This window comes from Bicyclus anynana, chromosome 24 (assembly GCF_947172395.1).
Source record: "Bicyclus anynana chromosome 24, ilBicAnyn1.1, whole genome shotgun sequence".
NCBI lineage: Eukaryota > Metazoa > Arthropoda > Insecta > Lepidoptera > Nymphalidae > Bicyclus > Bicyclus anynana.
Genome location: NC_069106.1, coordinates 7,434,336 through 7,454,091, shown reverse-complemented (window position 1 = coordinate 7,454,091; position 19,756 = coordinate 7,434,336). Strand labels below are relative to the sequence as shown.

At 36.2% G+C, this 19,756-nt stretch overlaps 1 protein-coding gene across 1 annotated transcript; it reads right to left on the bottom strand.

Moving 5' to 3' along the window:
* Nucleotides 1–7,961: 7,961 nt before the first annotated feature.
* On the bottom strand, nt 7,962–12,037 carry LOC112047853 (homeobox protein Dlx6a-like). The gene is made up of 2 exons (XM_024085123.2): nt 11,371–12,037; nt 7,962–10,142 (listed from the first exon to the last, which is right to left on the bottom strand). The coding sequence occupies exons 1-2, from the start codon at nt 11,930–11,932 to the stop codon at nt 9,601–9,603; spliced, it is 1,104 nt and encodes a 367-aa protein (XP_023940891.1). The 5' UTR covers nt 11,933–12,037; the 3' UTR covers nt 7,962–9,600.
* Nucleotides 12,038–19,756: the final 7,719 nt, after the last annotated feature.

Sequence of the window (19,756 nt, the reverse complement as noted above, 5' to 3'; positions counted from 1 at the left end):
GGAAATACTCTCCAGCACCCTGTATATACTCAGTATCGGTATCATCGTCGTTATTAACCCATATTCGTGCTCATTGCTGAGCTTGAGTCTCCTCTCAGAATGAAAGGGATTAGGCCAATAATCCACCACGTTGGCCCTATGCGGATTGGCAGACTTCATACACATAGAGAATTAATAAAATTCTTAGGTACCTATGCAAATTTCCTCACGGTGTTTCTCCTTCACCGTTTGAGACACGTTAATTTCTTAAAATGCACATAACTGAAAGTTAGAGGTGCATGCCCCGGGCCGGATTCGAACCTACGCCCTCCGGAATCGGAGGCAGAGGACATATAACTGGGCTGTCACGGCTGTCCAGTATATCTGCCGTCAAATCGGCCGATAAAACAGCAAGTTGATTAAGTAGTATAAGGCTCCCTTAAAATTCGCTCAAGGAACACGCCGATTAATTAGTTGATAATATGTAGCATCGGCTCGGCTACCGTCCGGCCGATTCTGACCGATCCGACAAAAGGACCGAAACAGGTCCTTTTTCACTTAACGATCTCGAGTCGACGCTACCAAAAAAATTGGTAAAAAACCGCCTTTACCTGACCCCTTGGGTTGTATAAATATAGAGATGTTACACACGGCTTTCAAATTTTTGGTATGTTATAAGCATTACGTATACCCTACTTACACTAAAAATAGATTTTTTTTTTATTATTTACAAGTTAGCCCTTGACTACAATCTCACCTAATGGTAAGTGATGATGTAGTCTAAGATGGAAGCGGGCTAACTTGTTAGGAGGAGGATGAAAATCCACACACCTTTTCGGTTTCTACACGACATCGTACCGGAACGCTAAATCGCTTGGCGGTACGTTTTTGTCGGTAGGGTGGTAACTAGCCACGGCCGAAGCCTCCCACCAGTCAAAAATTACAATATAGGTAGGTTTTAAAGTGTTTTTCAGATAACATGAGAATGGTGACAGTCGCCTGTATGACGTTCATAATACGTACTAAAATCGTGAGTCGCGACCAACTTTCAAAAGTGAAATGAACTTTTACCCGCATCATCCTACATGAAACGAACTGTAATACAGTTTTTAAGTGTGTGTGTTTTAAGAGTTTTCAGGGTAAATAGCATCTTTTTGCATCTATGAAGTGTACGCCATTAATTAATGTAGTTTTTCTGCTTTCGGAAGTCTATTTAGCTTTAGAAGTAATGGTATAAGCGTCTAATAGTAGATAGGTAATATTTGTGTGAAAACTGAAGTGAACTGAACGTGAACCTTCAGTTTATACATACAAACGCATTTGTCTGTTATCTTACCAATATATACAATGCCAAACAGACTTCCCGGCATAGATTTTTACTATTTCGTAATTGACTAGCGTGTTGCGTGGTTTTACTTGATTCGGTCGGGAATATGGGAATGCCAAGTAGTATTATCTGCTAAATTCATTCAGCCCTGGTAGCATTTTTTAGAACGCGTCATGCACTGCGAAGTGTTGCTTTGTTATATAAAATAAATTGTGACCCATCTCGTAGATCTGTTAACAATGAAAAATCACTAGAGTTTCCACAAAACAATTATTGTGAAAAAGAACATGCTTGAAATAAAATTATTTGATTTTTTTATGTGTGTCGGTTGACACAGTTCGTGGCGGTAACAACAACTCGCTACAATTCCACCAATGAACTATTTCACGCTACTCCATAGAAGTAAATTATGTTAAAGATAAAACTGACCAGATCACAACGCATAAAGTGACGTTTTTTTCGTCTCCTCGCTACAAAAGGACCTTTCCTCACCTGCTGTGTGACATTATTTATTGTTATTGTACAAAAAAACCAAGACATTTCATATTCAATAATGTCAATAGAGGGGCTATTGGTGAGTCAGAGAATAATAATTTACAACAATTTACTTCTAAAGCCTTTAAAATTTTAATTCGCGAAAGATTAGTAAGAAAAAACAATAATTTAAATAGACAAACGTATTACATCTATTTTTATAAATACCTTAGTATTTAGTACCTCAAAATTTACCACACGAGACAAATTGACTACCATCCATGGATAGCTTAACTGGAGCATAATATATTCTCGCACTTAAGACCAAAAAAGTTGCCAAAAAGCATTTTCTTGAAAATCAAGTCGATGCTTGATTGTCCTATCTAACCGCGGTCTTACAATGTAGATATCTACGTTGTTGTGATACAAAAAGCGATCGGCAAGAATAAATTGATTTAATTTCTGACATTTCATAATTAGTGTAAAATATTATGGTGGCGGGGCGAGCTTTTTGTGATTTTTTTGGGAATTTATTTCTGGGAACTCACATGGAATCCGCGTGTCTCTGGTATTTTTAACATTTTTTCATGGGAATATTTTTTTTAATGCGCAATAATCTCCTACACCAATATCCTAAGATACAGTGCACAAGTGTATATTTTAGTACGCAAGTGACCAGTAGTTAACTTCTGAATTATAAGCCTATTTTGATTAACTAGTAGTAACTAGTAGTAATAATCCGCAGTGACTATTGACCTAACCCGTCTCATTCTGAGAAGAGACTCGTGCTCAGCAGTGAGTCGAATATGAGTTGATAATAATGAATGGGACCTGAGTTTACGGTTTCAAAATAAAATCTCTACGCATTCCTGAATTAAAAGGCCTCGACAGACAGACAGTCTGTATGATTGTCCTTCTGTCTTAAATGACAGAAGTGATCATAGAAGGTTTCTGTTTTTTCCTTTAGCGGAACCCTAAAAAGACTTATGTATATTGTAAATAAATAGTTTTTTTTTAAATAAGCGTTTAAATGTTACCTGACAGATTTACATTCACAATCTGAAGCAAATTTAAGTCGAATTAAGATCATCTTTTCAAGAATCACTTGAAATCTTTATACGTTTTTAAATACCGATACTTACAGTCCACATAACGACTGTGCTGTTCCGTTGTTTTACGACCAAGTTGCGCGATTCAAAGGTTTACACCGACTTCTCCGAGCACGTCGGCAAATTCGCGGACGTTAATGTTTTATGGCTGTTAAGGCGATGCTGTATCAAATCCTGGACCTCTGGATCCAGTGATTAGCATATAATGTAGCTTCGGTGAGGTCCTAGATTCAAGTTTATATTGTTTTTGAGGCCTCCGTGGCGCAGTGATGTGCGTGATGGTTTTACAAGACGGAGGTCCTAGATTCGATCTCTGGCTCGGCCGATTAAGGTTCTGACTGGAAGGCTTCGACTGTGGCTAGTTACCACCCTACCGCATGCTGTAACTCCAAGGGATCTAGCGTTCCGGTACGATGTTGTGTAGAAATTGAAAAGTGTATGGTTTTTCATCCTCCTCCTAACAAATTAGCCCGCTTCCATCTTAGATTGCACCATCTAAGATGGAAGCGGGCACTTACTCTCAAGTGAGATTGTAGTCAAAGACGAACTTGTAGCCTTCTAATAAGGCCCATAGTTAGTGACCTTATAAGAAGTCTCAAAGTCACTCAGCGGGCGATGGAGCGAGCTATACTTGGAGTCGCGACGCTGAAGTGGCAAAAGCAGGCCACATAGTTCAAAGAGCCGATGGACGTTGGGTTCCGAAGTTGCTGGAATGGCGACCCCGCACCGTAAATCGCAGTGTTGATCGACCCCCCACTAGGTGGACCGAAGACATCAAGCGGATTGCAGGCAGCCGCTGGATGCTGGAGCCTCGAGATCATTGTGCTTGGAGGTCCATGCAAGAGGCCTATGTCCAGCAGTGGACGTCCATCGGCTGATAATGATGATGGTGATGTAAATTGTAGAAACTGTCAGAGGTATGGGTAAAATAAACATGTATCTCTCCCAAGTAACTATGCTTTTATCTAGGACTGCATGATGATGCAGTCCTAGATAAAAGCGGGATTACTTGGACGAGGTAGACGTCAAGTGAGATCACAGTAAACGGATAATTAATTAGTGAATAGAAAATATAGTATTTAGATAGATTATGTACCTGTCTAATATATTTTTTCAGTTATGCTTTAAATTAGTTCGCCTTAAGCCAAATTGCCGCGGCTCCCGTCGCGGCTCGCGGGCTGGCAAAGGCGCTCGTATATTAAGATATAAAACTAAATTTCTCAATTAGTGCACGCAACATTGAGAGCCACGTAAAGGTTAGACCGGCTAATAAACATCACACTTCCAAACTTATTATATATGCGAATGTGAGTTCTTTGTTAATTACGCTCTCACACCTAAACGTCTGAATTGATTCTAATAATAAAATCACCAGTGGAAAGTTACATTATCAGCGAGTAACATAGACTATTGAAACCGTGATAACCTAGTGGATACGACCTTTGCTTTTGATTCGGAGGGCGTAGGTTTGAATGCAGGGATTCTCCAACTTTTTTTCATTTATGCATTTTAAGAAGTTAAATATAACGCACGCGCCTCTAACGATGATTTCAAACATCCTGAAGATACCTGCATACCTAAGTATTTTTTTATTTTTTTTATTTACTTAGCATCCATGCACTTACAAACTAATACTTAAGCTTAGCATGCATTCTTTGTCATTTTCATACTTAAGCTTAGCAAGCTTAGCATGTCATATTCTTAATCCTCTACGCGTGCGAAGTCTGCCAATCCGCATTGGGCCAGCGTGGTGGACTATTAGCCTAACTTGTTCTCAACTGTGAGCCGAATATGGGTTATGAATGATGATAATATTTCAAGCTTTGTAAAGAAGAATTATTTGGAAAGCAACAGATTTTTTAAACATTGGCCGCTTCTACAAAACTCTTTCTGGTATATCTCCTCGGTCCGCGTTGCATTGACATCTCAATCAGAATTAATAAAGCAACTGCATAAGTAATAGCTAGAATTAAGAGCTTTAAAACCAAATTATTATTTAATTTTTCTCAAAGAAATAACTGTTTTTTATATTTATTTACTTAGATTTATTATTAACATTTAATATAACAATAGGTTTTTTTATGGTTAATTTTTATTATTTACGTTTAACTTTAAATTAATAACTAGGTATTAGAATATAATTTCCCCGAGTTTTCTTCCGCGAGTACCTAAATTAATGAAGGCCTTTATCGCAGTTTTAATTCTACCTACAACTTTCAGATATGTGCATTTAAAAAAATTAAATATCACGTGTCTCAACGGTGAAGGAAAAACGTCGTGAGGAAACCTGCATATCAGAGAATTTTCTTAATTCTCTGCGTGTGTGAAGTCTGCCAATCCGCATTGGGCCAGCGTGGTGGACTACATTCAACAACATTCATTGGTTACTATGCGACATAATGAAATTAATACAATTAACCTACTTTGTTCACCTCAGTTTCGACTCGCTAGTGCCATATCTAAAAGTATAAAATATCGTTAGCCGATGGACGTACGCTGATGCTGAGCTGATGTTCAAAGCATCAGCCTCTTAAGAACTTCTAAACAACATAGAAGTATATCATCATCATTATCAACTTATATTCGGCTCACTGCTGAGCTCGAGTCTCCTCTCAGAATGAGAGGGGTTAGGCCAATAGTCCACCAATGCGAATTGGCAGACTGCACACAATCAGAGAATTAAGGAAATTTTCTGGTATGCAGGTTTCCTTACGATGTTTTCCTTCACCGTTTGAGACACGTGATATTTAATTTCCTAAAATGCACCCAACTGAAAAGTTGGAGGTGCATGCCCCGGACCGGATTCGAACCCACACACTCCGGCATCGGAGGCAGAGGTCATATCCACTGGGCTATCACGGCTTCTAATAGTATATAGTTTTTGTAAATTACTATGTGGACCCTTTCAAGGTTCTGTCAAAGCCCATGGTCATTGTGCTATAAAAAGAACAATATGGTTTGTAGCTATGTAAGTACCGACCTAATTACTACAAACCGTGAGACACAATTATCTATTTTTATCATAAATTTATTAATCGCTCCGAGACATCAGCCCACCCACCCGGGTGGCCACTTAGAACAATCGATTCATTCGATTACTGCACTCGAATGATTTCTATCGATCCGCCTTTGCGATGTACCGCGCTGACTCGGCAGTATCGAGATATCTCGTGATTAATCAATTATAGGACAATTAATCAGATAGCAATTTGTGGGCTGGTTGTTGTAATTTTGCAACTCATAGTTCGTGGAATGCGATTGTGACTCTGACCTAAACCAGTGATAGATTTGCCTTATGGGTTAGCAGGCCCATGCCTAGGGCTATTCACTATTTTAGTCTATATTATCAACCTATTGAAGTGGACAACAAAGAGTCATCTACAATCATAAATTCACCATAAGCACCGTATGACATTTTTAATTGTAACTTGTGTCATAGTATGTGGATGACATTTTGGCAATTGATTTTTTTTATTCTGATGGGTTGATATTAGACCAAAATAGGAAATAGGTCAGCAGATATTAGGGTCATTGGTGACAAATAATGAAAAATAACCAAATTTTACCAATCACAATAATTTTTAATTTTGATTTTCGAAAATACGAGGGTGAAACCGCCAGGTTCTGCTAATACATAATATTTTAGCAAAACGAAATACCTATGGCGTCATCTAGTTTAAAATAATAAAACCATTAGACAGTTCTCGCAAACCCAAATACTGCCATCTGTGTAAAAAAATTTGAACTAAGTTAAAGTTTTGTAAGATAAGAGACATCTGTCAGAAAACTGATAAACTAAAATGATAATTTTACCAAGCGGTAGAGCTACTCAACGCTAGATGGCGTAAATGGTATTTTTATATATTACAATTTGATGTTACTAGTTTTAATAAAAAAACGTAGAAAAACACTTATGTATTTAAAAATAACTGTTCACGTAAAAAGACGATAAATAGCTGAGGATGACATTAACGAGGCCAGACATTGTACTTTGAAAAAAATTGTACCTACTATACTAAAGCCCTGTTGTTTCGAGTGCCTAGCCTAACCCCTCATTCTGAGAGGAGACTCGTGCTCGACAATGACCCAATTAATTACAATATTATTAATGATGAAAAATTTAATTTACAATAACGACTAGAAAGTCGTTATTGTAAATTAAATCATTCATTAACGATCATTATTAGACAGAAGTCTAATAATGATCGTTAAGTACTGAGTCAAAAATTATCGCCTTAAGCACGCTTTAGCGCATTACGCGTTTGAATAGCAAGTTGTTTACAAATCTTCTCTAATAAGAGGAGAGATTTGGTTTTGCAGTAGCATAAAATAAAGGATTAACAACATCAAAGTCGATGATTCTTACAGAGTTGAAAAAAAAAAACTAATCACTTTGTGAGTAAAGCAGAGCAAAGTGCCGGATACACTATGACACATCTAGACTTCAACATTTGATTCAAATATCCGCCATTTTGTTTCTTTCATTATGCATCATTACATTATTCTCTCATTTCTTTATATTGCCTTTTTAAATTCTTTAACAATGTTAATAAATTATATATAATAAACACAATTAAAGATGTTTAAAAAAAATTCAACCCTCCCGCTGCGGGACATTTGAGTGCCCAAGCAACCGGTAGTCAGGGATCCAGAGTGAGGAACCTCTTCACAAGTCGCGCCGTCTCAAGGATTATCTTCTGTATCCGACCCTTGATCCACCAGTCAAGCGAACACTTCTTATCACATTATCATTATTATCAGCTATTATCAGCGTGATTTTATCGGCCCACTAATAGCGTTAGGCTCAAGAATATAGAGCTATAACCCACCACACTGCTCCATTGCGGATTGGTGGGTTTTGGATAAACATTAGCAGACTTGACGGCCTCCGTGGCGCAGTGGCATGCGCGGTGCATTAACAAGACGGAGGTCCTGGGTTGAATCCGCAGCTGAGCCGATTAAAGTTTTCTGGCTGGGGGGCTCCGGTCGTGGTTAGTTACCCGCGTACCGCCAAGTTATTTAGCGTTCCGGTACGATGTATGATAAAAACCGAAAAAATAAACATTCACAGTTCAGTCTTTCACATTTATTAAAAAAAACATTAAATATTAATAAACTATAAGTAAACTTTGGCGGACATGGCTTCACAAATAAAACATGATAAGCGCGAATTTCACAAAATACAAAAAAACTATATATTTATTATTATCCTAATACAAATATAACAAAATAATACTCTTTGGCAGTCAGTCTAAAGCTAGGTTCCCTATTTAACCACATGCTTGACTTTTGATAAGTTGGACTTCGTCAAATCAAAGTCTTTTATTTATTTCAATTAGACTTAGTTTACAAGCACTTTCGAAACGTCAGATGAGGTCCACAGTAGCATAAACTCGTAAGTATCTACCTCTACATCTCCAAAGTGAGATTTTTTTTGCAAAAATAACCTTGATATAATCTGAAATTTATAACCTACAAATTGAGATTAAACGTTTTGACACCCAAATCACAATTACATATCATCATCATCATCATCATATCAGCCGATGGACGTCCACTGCAGGACATAGGCTTTTTGTAAGGACTTCCAAACATCACGATACTGAGCCACCTGCATCCAGCGAATCCCTGCGACTCGCTTGATGTCGTCAGTCCATCTGGTGGGGGTCGACCAACACTGCGCTAACTAGTGCGGGGTCGCCATTCCAGCACTTTGGAACCCCAACGTCCATCGGCTATGTGCTATGTGCCCCGCCCATTGGCACTTCAGCTTCGCAACTCGTTGAGCTATGTCGGTGACTTTGGTTCTTCTGCGGATCTCCTCATTTACATAATATGGACCATACAAATGACGAATTATTACACAGAATGCGTGAAATATTTTGGAAACAAACATTTGTCGAATATGAGCTGCCAATTACCTAAATTATATAAATTGCATTAACTTATGTCTTATCTTGTTAATTACGATAAATCGAAGTAGTTTATATCTTATATTACAAATTGATTAAAACCAATCCCTAAAAAAGCCTAAAATCCTCAAATTGCGTCCACTTTTTCAAATCTGCTTGGACGGATTTAAAAAGTCAAACATGTGGTATATGGGTACCTAACAAAAAGCGAAGGTCCACTGCGTCCAAGGGTACGTCCATCCACAAAAACTCTTACACGTGACATTTGAGAAAGCAGTGGACGCTTGGTATTGCAAAGTATGACTTTGCATGCCCAGGTGCGTCCAGCAATTTATAACTTGCGTTCTTATGATGTTTGCGACTTTACTTATAAGTTATAATCTTTAAAAATTCTCTTCGGTATATAAGGATAAAAAGATAGCACATGTTAGTCGCTGATAATGTAGTTCTCCATTGGTAAATGAATTTTTAAAATATGTCTAGTAGATTTGGAATCTTTCGTAATTAACGAAAAACAAAAAATAACAAACATCTCTTTACAACATTCAAAATGTTAATGTTCATAATAAATAAACGAAAGTTGATTTGATCTCAATTTTGAAGTACATATTTGAACGCAGACGGACGCAACCAATAATGTAAACAAACAGTGGCGTGCACAAGGTCCTTAACAGGGTAAGCATGTGTGAAAATTGTACCAAATGCATCATTCTCCAATACCGGATAGTCAGAGTAGACAGTGCATTTTTTCATCCATGAAATGCACACCACTGTAAATATATTAAGTACTTATTAATTTTCAACAAACATAGCTTACAGGAAAATATTTTTTCATCTCAGCTTCTTTATAACCCTCCTTAACTTCGCCTTGGTACATCTCTTGCATGGAACTACCAACATTCGCATCTTCGTTTAACTCTCTAGAATAGTATTTCTCGGCTTCGTTGTCTTCATATGTCAAGCTATCATCAAAATAGATTGTAGAAGTCATGTTGTCTGGTTCCGGAAGGCTTTCTACTTTATATTCGTAAGGTGGCGGTAGTTCTCTATGTTCCGGCCTAAACAACTTCCTTCCGGTGTTCTTAGTCGGCTTAGCGTCTGTGGATGTTGACACTTCCGGTGATTTGAGCCTTTTACTTTTGTATCTTCGGTTCTGGAACCATATTTTGACCTGAGTAGGTGATAGGTTTAGGGTCTTGGCGAGTTGCTCCCTCTCCGGTGCTGTGAGGTACCTCTGAGCTCTGAAACGGACCTCTAGAGCGTGGACTTGGGTCTGGGAGAACAGGATCCTCGGTTTCCTCTTGATGTTCTTCTTTTCCAGCTTACTGCTGCAAGTTGGCTCTGTGGATAAAGAAGGAAATGTATTATTACTTATGTATGTATTTGTATGTTTTCTTTGTAAAATAGGGATCCAACGCAGGTTGGCGAGCTTAGGGAGACCGATAAATTCGGCTCTTTAAATATCACGTCAGTATAAAATGTTGATGATAATTGTGTGTAGATTTATTTTCTTTTCGTCTAATAATTCTATATACTGTACTGTACATATATTATTTATTTTACATACATATTCATTAGCATAAGCTAGGAATTTCATTTGCGTAATACCCAAAACCCCTATACTTTTTTCTCTTAGTTCTTGATTTTGAATATTTTTGTTATGACGCACAAATATCATTATATTTGAGTTATCCTAGTTTAACTATTTTCAAGACAAATTCAAAATGTTGATATAAGTTGCATTTAATTCCAGATTAACAACATAAAGCCTACAATGCTCTACCCTAAATACCGGAAGTCATTTTTAAAATTTTCTCTGCTTTTGAAAATCTATAAGTAAAAAAAAATATCACACCTAAAAAAATCTTCGAGATGGCTGTGCAGGATGATGACAACAAAAATGAGATTGTTTTTGAAATTTCAAAATTAATAACAACATGGTTGCCCAGATATTTAAAAGTGTATTTGTAAAAGTTTTATCACTATTTGTAGTCCGACGGCCTTACGTGTCTAGCCGCGGTAAATAGATAGTTTAAAATATCGCTAAGCCTTTTTAGTTTTCATAACAACGCACATAACATATATGTAAAAATTAACTTAAGAAGAAGAAGAAGAAGAAGAAGAAAAGAAGAAGAAGAAGAAGAAGAAGAAGAAGAAAGAATTAGAATTCTGTAAGAATTTTTCAATAAAATACGATTGTTTGTTACTCTTATATGCAAAAACTTTTTACCTAACAATGACACTTTAGAGTATGCATTTATAATAGGCACATCAGAATATCACATTAATCTACACAAATAAATTAAATTGAAGTGTTAATGCATATGAAAGTACGAGTATATACGGTACTTATTTTGTCTCTATCTCTGAAACGGCTGGACTAATCTTGATAGGACTTTCATCGGCAAATAGCTGATGTTATATAAAGTAACATAAGTATATTTTATCTCCATATTGTCATGGAAATGGGAACTACGTAAGTGAAAATACAGGGCATCCGTTAGTAATGGAAATACATACTTAGTAATTAATGAAAAATAGTAATTTGTTTCAATAAAACAATACTCACTTGTTTGTTTTTTAGCTATGGACGGAAACTTTTGCAACGCCTCCGAATACGACGTGCTTTCAGGAGCAAGCTGTTGAATGCCTTTCTCTGCCTTAACACCTAAAGCTGACAGATCTCTCTCATGGTTATCCTTCCCTGGTACTTCCATCATACTGTGATGGTTATTTAAATCGGGATATTCGTGGTTCTGATGGTAAAAGCTATGACAATATGGATTGTAATTGTAATAATCTTCTATTTTGGGCTCATGGTATACTTCTGGGTTCCAATAATCGTTATGGGTTGGGTAAACTTGACTTAAATACTCAGGACAATATTGGCTTTGATGGTACAGTTCGTACTCTGGGTTTCTTCTATCTGGTTTCCACTCACTCCTTTCATAATATGATATTTGGTTTATATTCAAAATGTCTTTGACAGAAAAAGGAGTATTTATATTGCCCTGGTTGATTTCATCCACTTTCATCCTGTAATTGTATTCTTTGTCATATTTGTATTCGTTGTAGTTGTTTTTCATATTGCTGTAACTTGTCGACACTTCGTTATGTTGTTCGTAATCCATTATTGTTGCTGTATTTTGCTTTTTTTGTTGTTATTTAATTTAACACCTCCACATTCATTATTCACTTTGACTAATTGATTTCTAATTAAGCAGTGGTTGTAATGACTCGCGATGGAAGACTGATGGTGTTAAGATTGGGGAACGAAGCCAATCCACGTTGCGTGTCTGGTCAGGGGGCGGGGCCATGGGGTTTGTGGTCGTCTCGCTCTGGCACCTTATAGTTTGTATATCCGTTTCTGTTTCACTGTACGACCTTACGGCTGATGAAACGGAGCTAAGTCCGAAATTTAAGTATTTGAAAAATTAAGTGAATATTATAATGATATATCATTAATGTCGCAGAGATGTGATATGTATGGGCTTAAATCATGTTGATTTTCTTAATATTTCAGTAAATTTAGAACCTATCCAAATTAATTATTAATCATAAGCATGCTAAAACGTGATTTAAACCAAATTCAAGCATATTTCAATTTTACGTATGGAAAACACTTACTGTTGGTATCAAATTTGTAATTACTATTTATAATGGAGTACCTAATTAACAGAGTTGTTTTAGCGAGAGAGAAACGAAAAAAAATATTTATAAAATAAATTATACTAGCGTGACTTTGAAATTTAGTTTTTCACAAATCCCTCGGGGACCATGGAATTTTCCGAGATGAAAAGTAGCCTAAGCGTTAATCCAGAGTAAAATCTATTTACATTCCAAATTTCAGCTAAATCGGTCCAGTAGTTGCGCCGTTAAAGAGTAACAAACATCCAAACTAACATCCATACAAACGCGAAAGCGTTTTCACCCTGTATTTATGTATTTGGTTCACTTGCAGCTAATTAAATTAAAATATGAAGTTAAATTAATTGACATATTAATACTCTTAAGTATTATAACTATTCCAAAGTAACACAGCATGAAAAAAAAAATTAGTAGGACAGAGGATACCTTAAATAATACTGTATCATTGAGATGGAGTGTTCTTCTTAATAGCAACAAAAATTTTAATTAATATATAATAATTAATATAAAATAATAGTGGTTTCAGAGTAAGGTCACAGTTAACCTTAAAAATAATCTAAACTCAAAACCTTCGATGCGTGAGTTAGGCACGTTTGCCTCAGGAGTCGCAGTGTAAATACGTGATGACGTCACAGCTGTCAGAGTTTGATCTGTATATCGCTAATGACTTCAGTATTGACTATTTTATGGCGCAAATATTTTATTAGCGTTTTGTTTTCTGGCGTATCTATGGTTTATTGTTTTTTTTTATTTAACGTCTGACGCCCGCGGCTTTGACTGCGTGGTTATCAGTATTATAATTGATAGCCTATTTTAATGGCCAACTACAAGTTTGGCCTACGTACTTATAGGATAACCCACTACCTTCCATGGCCCACCCGATTTCGCAGTCATACGGGCCGAATCAGTGGGAGGGCGTGCCCGGTACTTTAAAAAAAAGAATATTTGCCATATCTTTTAAATTTTACTAAAATTCCCATTCCCCTCCAACTAGTCGGGAAAGACTGTATTAGGAGTGGGTACGACAATAGGTGGGGATCGAACCACCACACCTCGGTGATGAGTCTGACCGCTCTTACCGTTGAGCTATTGAGGTTATAATATCTGCGTGATCGAATCAGAAATGAGGAGATTCGCAGAGCTGCAATGGCAGTGCAGGGCATATAGTTCGAAGAGCCAATGGACGTTGGGGTCCCAAGGTACTGGAATGGCGACCCCGCACTAGTAAGCGCCCCCAAGTGTTGGTCGAACCCCACCCGGACCTCAAACGAGTCGCAGGGATTCGCTGGATGCAGGTGGCTCAGGGTCGTGATGTTTGGAAGTCCCTACGAAGTCCTATGTCTTGCAGTGGACGTCCATCGGCTGATATGATGATGACAATTGAGGCTTAGGTATGCTCCCAACCAAATTATTTTTACACGCTTTATCTTTGTTATTTTCCGCCATGGCGGCCTGTCTCATTCTTGTGATTAATGCACGCACGAGATATTATACTGCACAAGTGTGTGCAAGCACAGGTGCACTCTCTATTCCCTCACTCTCACAGTCCTATGGGACGGCACCGACACGACCGGTGAGAGATCAGCAGGACCGACGGCTTTACGTGCTCTCCGAGGCACGGGGGTGTACTAACACCGCCAACTTCCCAACTCCTGCTGCATAAATTAAGATTTTTTTGTAAGAATGACCCGGGATTCGAACCCTGGACCTCATTGTATCTACGAAGCTGCTAACCACGGAACCAATGAGCAGATTGGCTTAAAAACAATATGAATGAGGAGCACATAATCACCTTCTAGTGTTGACAGCCCCTTACTCGCTCCAAACATTTTGACGGCTTTCATAAACAAACTTTGTATTGAAAATGACCGCCCGACTTTATTTAAGGTATTGAATGATTGATTGGTGGGTTTAAGCTCCATATCCTCTCTCCTGTTCGAAGGGAGGCAGCGCTCTATTGGGCTGTTAAAATAGGCTTAAATTATATACACGTTTCCGTAAGAATACGGGGATTATATATCCTATAGACTTCCTCGTTAATTAGGCTATCTAACACTGAAAGAATTTTTCAAATCGCTAATGGTCCGATTTGAAAAAATCTTTCAGTGTTAGATAGCCCAATTATCGAGGAAGACTATAGGCTATATTATCCCCGTATTCTGAGGTTAGCGCGTTCAACCAAACAAGCAAACAAACTCTACAGCTTTATATATTAGTATAGCTATACTCATACTTAGATTTATTTCTATTTTAACAGGCCTGAAAGTAGAGCAGAAACTATTTCATGAATTTAAATAAAACTTCACTTGAGACCATAATCCGTAGAAGGTTTTAGGGCACTTTTTACAGCAAAAATAAAATAAGAATGGGTTCTAAGTTTGCATGCGAAGTTCTCAATTTTTCAAATTGCAATTGTAAAATTGGTATGTGTACTATCAAAAAAATACTAAAAGTAATGGCATTCAAGATTTTTCAAAATACTACCCCAAAGTTTGTTAAATAGGAATTAAATTATTTTATTAAATATTAATCGCTTTGTTTTGAGTTATTGTCATGTATTTTAATTTTTGATTGGTGGACTATTTATTTCCTATACAAAACACATGCGAAAATAGGGGTGAAATAGGGGTTGAATGTTTACATCGTCATGCGGACCAAGTCGCGGGCGTCCGCTAGTTATAGGATATTTTTAAAAATCACAACAAAGTTTAAAAAAAGAAGGATTTTTACAGTTAAAAAAACAGACGCAGCCACTTAAAAAGCATTAACTCTGATCGTAAACTTTAGAAATTATTTGAACTTTGACAGTTTTTAACCAACACGTTTTGCTGTTTTTAAAATTCTTTCCAACCTTCGTTACTGTGACAATAAGTCTTGATATTCTTAGGACTATCTTCTGCAAATCTGACGTAATTTGGCAATTTGTTGTTATAATAATATTACTTTTATTTTGTTGCTCAATTTTTAAATATGTTCTTAGCTTTAGTTTAGTTCTATAATGTATAAATACTTAAACCTGTTATATAAAAGTAATACGTTTATTTTTAGTTAGTTTTGCTTTTGGTTTAGTTTTATGTCGTTATGTGGCTAAGCATTTCTGTAATTCGTGCCTGGTTCAATGTATCAACATTAAAATCCTAAAATTCTACCTTTTTACAAGGTTGTGCCGAACAAGATTGTTCTGGTGTCTTTTTTTGTTTTTTGGCTTGCCTAAGTGCTCGAGGTATCGTGCACTACAATAGTGTTAACTTGTTAAGTGTGCAACAATTTTTGAAAATATATATTTTTTCTTTCTTTCAATTCAGAAAAATGAAGAATTAGAGAATCTAAGAAACTATGCACGAAATAGCGATTACAAGATTTTGTAACGGTAGTAGATAAAATCGTAAAAGATTTTTACTACTATATATACTATACTATATATTGGTGTGCCCTTTTATCATAGGATCCCCAAAACAGTTTTGGACCTGCCCATGCTTATAGGGGAACGTCGGCCTTAGTAACCCAGGTCTATGTATGTTATATAAGACGATAGTATTATATTAGACAAATGAAACTAAGTGTTGCTCTGAAAACAGAATTATTTATTCCTTAGTATTATTACAATGATTAGACTAATACGCAATATTTATGAACACATTAACTCACCTAAAAACAGAAAAACGACATTAAATGTTCCCTATTTGTCTTGGTGTAATTAAATAGTTTCGAAATAAAAAGAAATAACCTCTAACGACCGAAAACTTTACGCTTTTTTCCCTCTTAAAAGTGACAGATGACATTTGACAAATATAATATAGTGTCATCTGTCAATGTCACTGATCACAGACAGTCGATAGACGCGCCAAATTTAAATAGGGTATACCTACATACATGGTATACCCTTACATGTATAAATAAGGATCTGGTTAAATAGTTGGTTTAATAAAACTATGTTTCTTGAAGAATAAAAATTTTTTTTTAACACTCTTCTTGTTTATAAAGTTTGCCTTTGTACCAAAGTAGCGAAGTAACTTTCTATATTATCTACTAGAATATGTGTTATTTTATTCATTCTATCATGTTATTACTAATAGTGTTAGAGGTAATCGAGTTAAATATCTGTAGGATTTTACGTCTATTTACGATTCAAGTTATAGTAACTGCATCAAGTGATGATTTTTCGGTTTTGCGAATATCTAACATGATTATTTATTTTAACGACTTTTTCTCAATGTCATTTTGAAATAACCCCATGAATTAGTTAATAATGAGAAAATTATTCCAAAAAGAGGAAATTATTTAGGAACAATTTTAGCTCGTCCTGTGGTGTCTCTAATTGATTATGGTCACATTAGTGTTCTAGGTAGAAATGAGTATGAATAAATTAAACATTTTAACGATGTGACGAAACTATGAAAGTCAACTTAAATAATTATTTGCCTACTATTTATTATTTATTTTATCTTAGCAATTCAATAAAAGTGATTATATTTTCTATTAATAATGGAAAATTGATCCATCTTGATAAGGTAAAATTCTACCTCCTACTAATATTATAAACGCGAAAGTTTGTATGGATGTTTGGATGTTTGTTACTCTTTAACGCCGCTACTACTGAAGTGATTTGGCTGAAATTTGGAATGGAAATAGATTTTACTCTGAATTAAAAAACACATAGGCTTTTTATCCCGAAAAAATCCATGGTTTCCCGAGATTTGCGAAAACTGATGATTTTCATGATATAAATGTTTGTTACTCTTTCACTACTCGACTACTGAACCGAATTAGCTGAAATTTGGTACTAAGATATATTATAGCCTGGATTAACACATAGGCTACTTTTTATCCCGGAAAAATCTATGGTTCCCGAGGGATTTGTGAAAAACTACCACGCGGACGAAGTCAGTGGGTTCATAGTGATAAAATACAGACAAACACCATACAGATAAACAGAAATAAGGTTAATGAAGGATATTGTATTTGTAACCCATACCTACCCATGCACCATGCTGTGCGTGTCATGTTACTTCGGAAGCTTGGCGCTCAAATAATGCAAGAGATCGTAAAACTACACTATCCGGAAGAAGTTTGGATATAAGCATTTATTGTTATTTTATTTTTCTAACTATGGGCGTAAAATGCTTGTTGCATTAGTGGTTAATGGAAATCCATAGCCGAACTAACTAACCACAGAATTGATACCGACATTGTTGCATGTATTTGGTCTAGATCTTAGACCAAATATATACAACTTAATATTCCTTCACTAAAGTCCGGCCGCTCAGAGATTGCGTTTCTGACACCTGTCAATGTCAATGATATATTTAAATATCTTTTAAAAACCTTAATAACGAGTAATAATTATGTCAATAATTACAATAAACGTATTAATTTTGGGCTAAAATAATTACCTAACAACTAGCTTCCGCCCGCGACTTCGTCCGCGTGGGATAGTTACTTTATGCTAACGCTTTTGCAAAACTTTAACCGTTGGCGTAAGAAAAAAAGTCCCCGATTTTGAAACATTCTCTATTGGTGATCCGCTCGTATTGGTCTTAGCGTTATAATGTATAGTCTGTAACCTTCCTCAATAAATGGGCTATTTAACACTGAAATAGTGTTTTAAATTGGACCAGTAGAACTGAGATTAGTGCGATCAAGCAAACAAACTCTTCAGCTTTATAATATTATTATAGATTAATTAATTAACAAATATAAAAAGTTGCCATGACAGGTGTCAGAAACGCAATCTTTGAGCAGCCAGACTTTTAAGGCAAGAGATGTAAGAACAGCAACGACTTTCCAATTTCATATAATTTCTAAGAAATTCTTGAAATAAAATTACTTAAATGACACTTTTTCTGTTGCCATGACTTGAACCATGGACCTCAGAATTCACAGTAAATCTAGCTAACCGCTGTATCGGCTCAGTTATAGTCTAGATGTATCATAGTGCATCCGTTCCAAGTCGGGTTTAGTTACAGAGCGATCGAGTTGATTTTGTTTTAATGTCAATGTCAATGAGATATTTAAATATCTGCCATTAACATTAACAACGAGTACATTAAAAAATAAATAATTATACCAACTTACAATAAACGTATTATTTTTGGGCTAAAATTATTAACACTTAATAAACAATTATAAAAAGGTGTAATGACAGGTGTCAGAAAAAGCAATCTCTGAGCGGTCAGACTTTTAAGGCTAGGGATGTAACAACGTCAACGACTTTCCAATTTCATATCATTTCTAAGAAATTCTTGATAGAAAATTACCTAAATGACACTTTCTCTGTTGCCAAGACTTGAACCATGGACCTCAGAATTCACAGTAAATCTAGCTAACCGCTGGATCGACTCAGATATAGTCTAGATGTGTCATAGTGCATCCGTTCCCAGTTGGGTTTAGTTTAGTCACAGAGCGAGCGAGTTGATTTTGTTTTACCCTTTGAGCATCGAAGCAATTAATGAATAAAACAGAATGAGAACATTAAACCGTGCACATGTATTGAACACTGATAACCGCTGAGAAACACGACGTACACCAAGGGGCAAAATAATGGGATACTAATTTTATTAAAAGGATTAAAAAATTAAGCTTCTGAAATGACTTTTGTTCTTCTTTTTGCTTGGTTTAGGGAGTAATTTGGTGGATTCGTTATGAAAAATGTAATCGGCCGGAAATCGACATTTCTATATATTTTTTTTTAACTTGTCTGTTGCTGAGCTTTGAAGCCTTGAAGTTTGAAGCTGACAAAAGTTTAAATAGTTTTCTCAACTCCTACCTTTCTTTTCTCCTACCTCAGAACGAGATTTATCAAAATGTATCAAAATAATGTACTAAGTATTGTACACATTTGAAAAGGTCTACAGAAAACTCCGCTATGGTATATATCTATCTCTGGCTCAGACCAATTGTATAGGACCTGCCTCGCTAGACGTTCCTTTTCTGTCAAAGTATATGATCAACGATCTAATGCGATTATAGAAACTGTCTCTATAGTATCGATGTTAGATAGTTGTAATCGTGTTCGTCGGTTAAAGAGCTCCGTAAAAATACCTTTTTGTGGTATTGAACTGTGTAAATAACGGGCAAAAACTTCTACTTTAGTATAAGTTATATACCAAATCTAAGCTCGTTTTCTTCAGAAATTGACAGACAATTTTGTTCGTGACTATGAGTGCGATACAGGTCCTTCTATAATTGGTCTGAGATCTCTGGATATCCCACAAGAGCATTTTTTGTCATTTACGTTCCTCTTTTACACTGCGGATACTGACCATTTGGCTGAAATTTATAATGGAAATAGATTTTACTCTGGATTA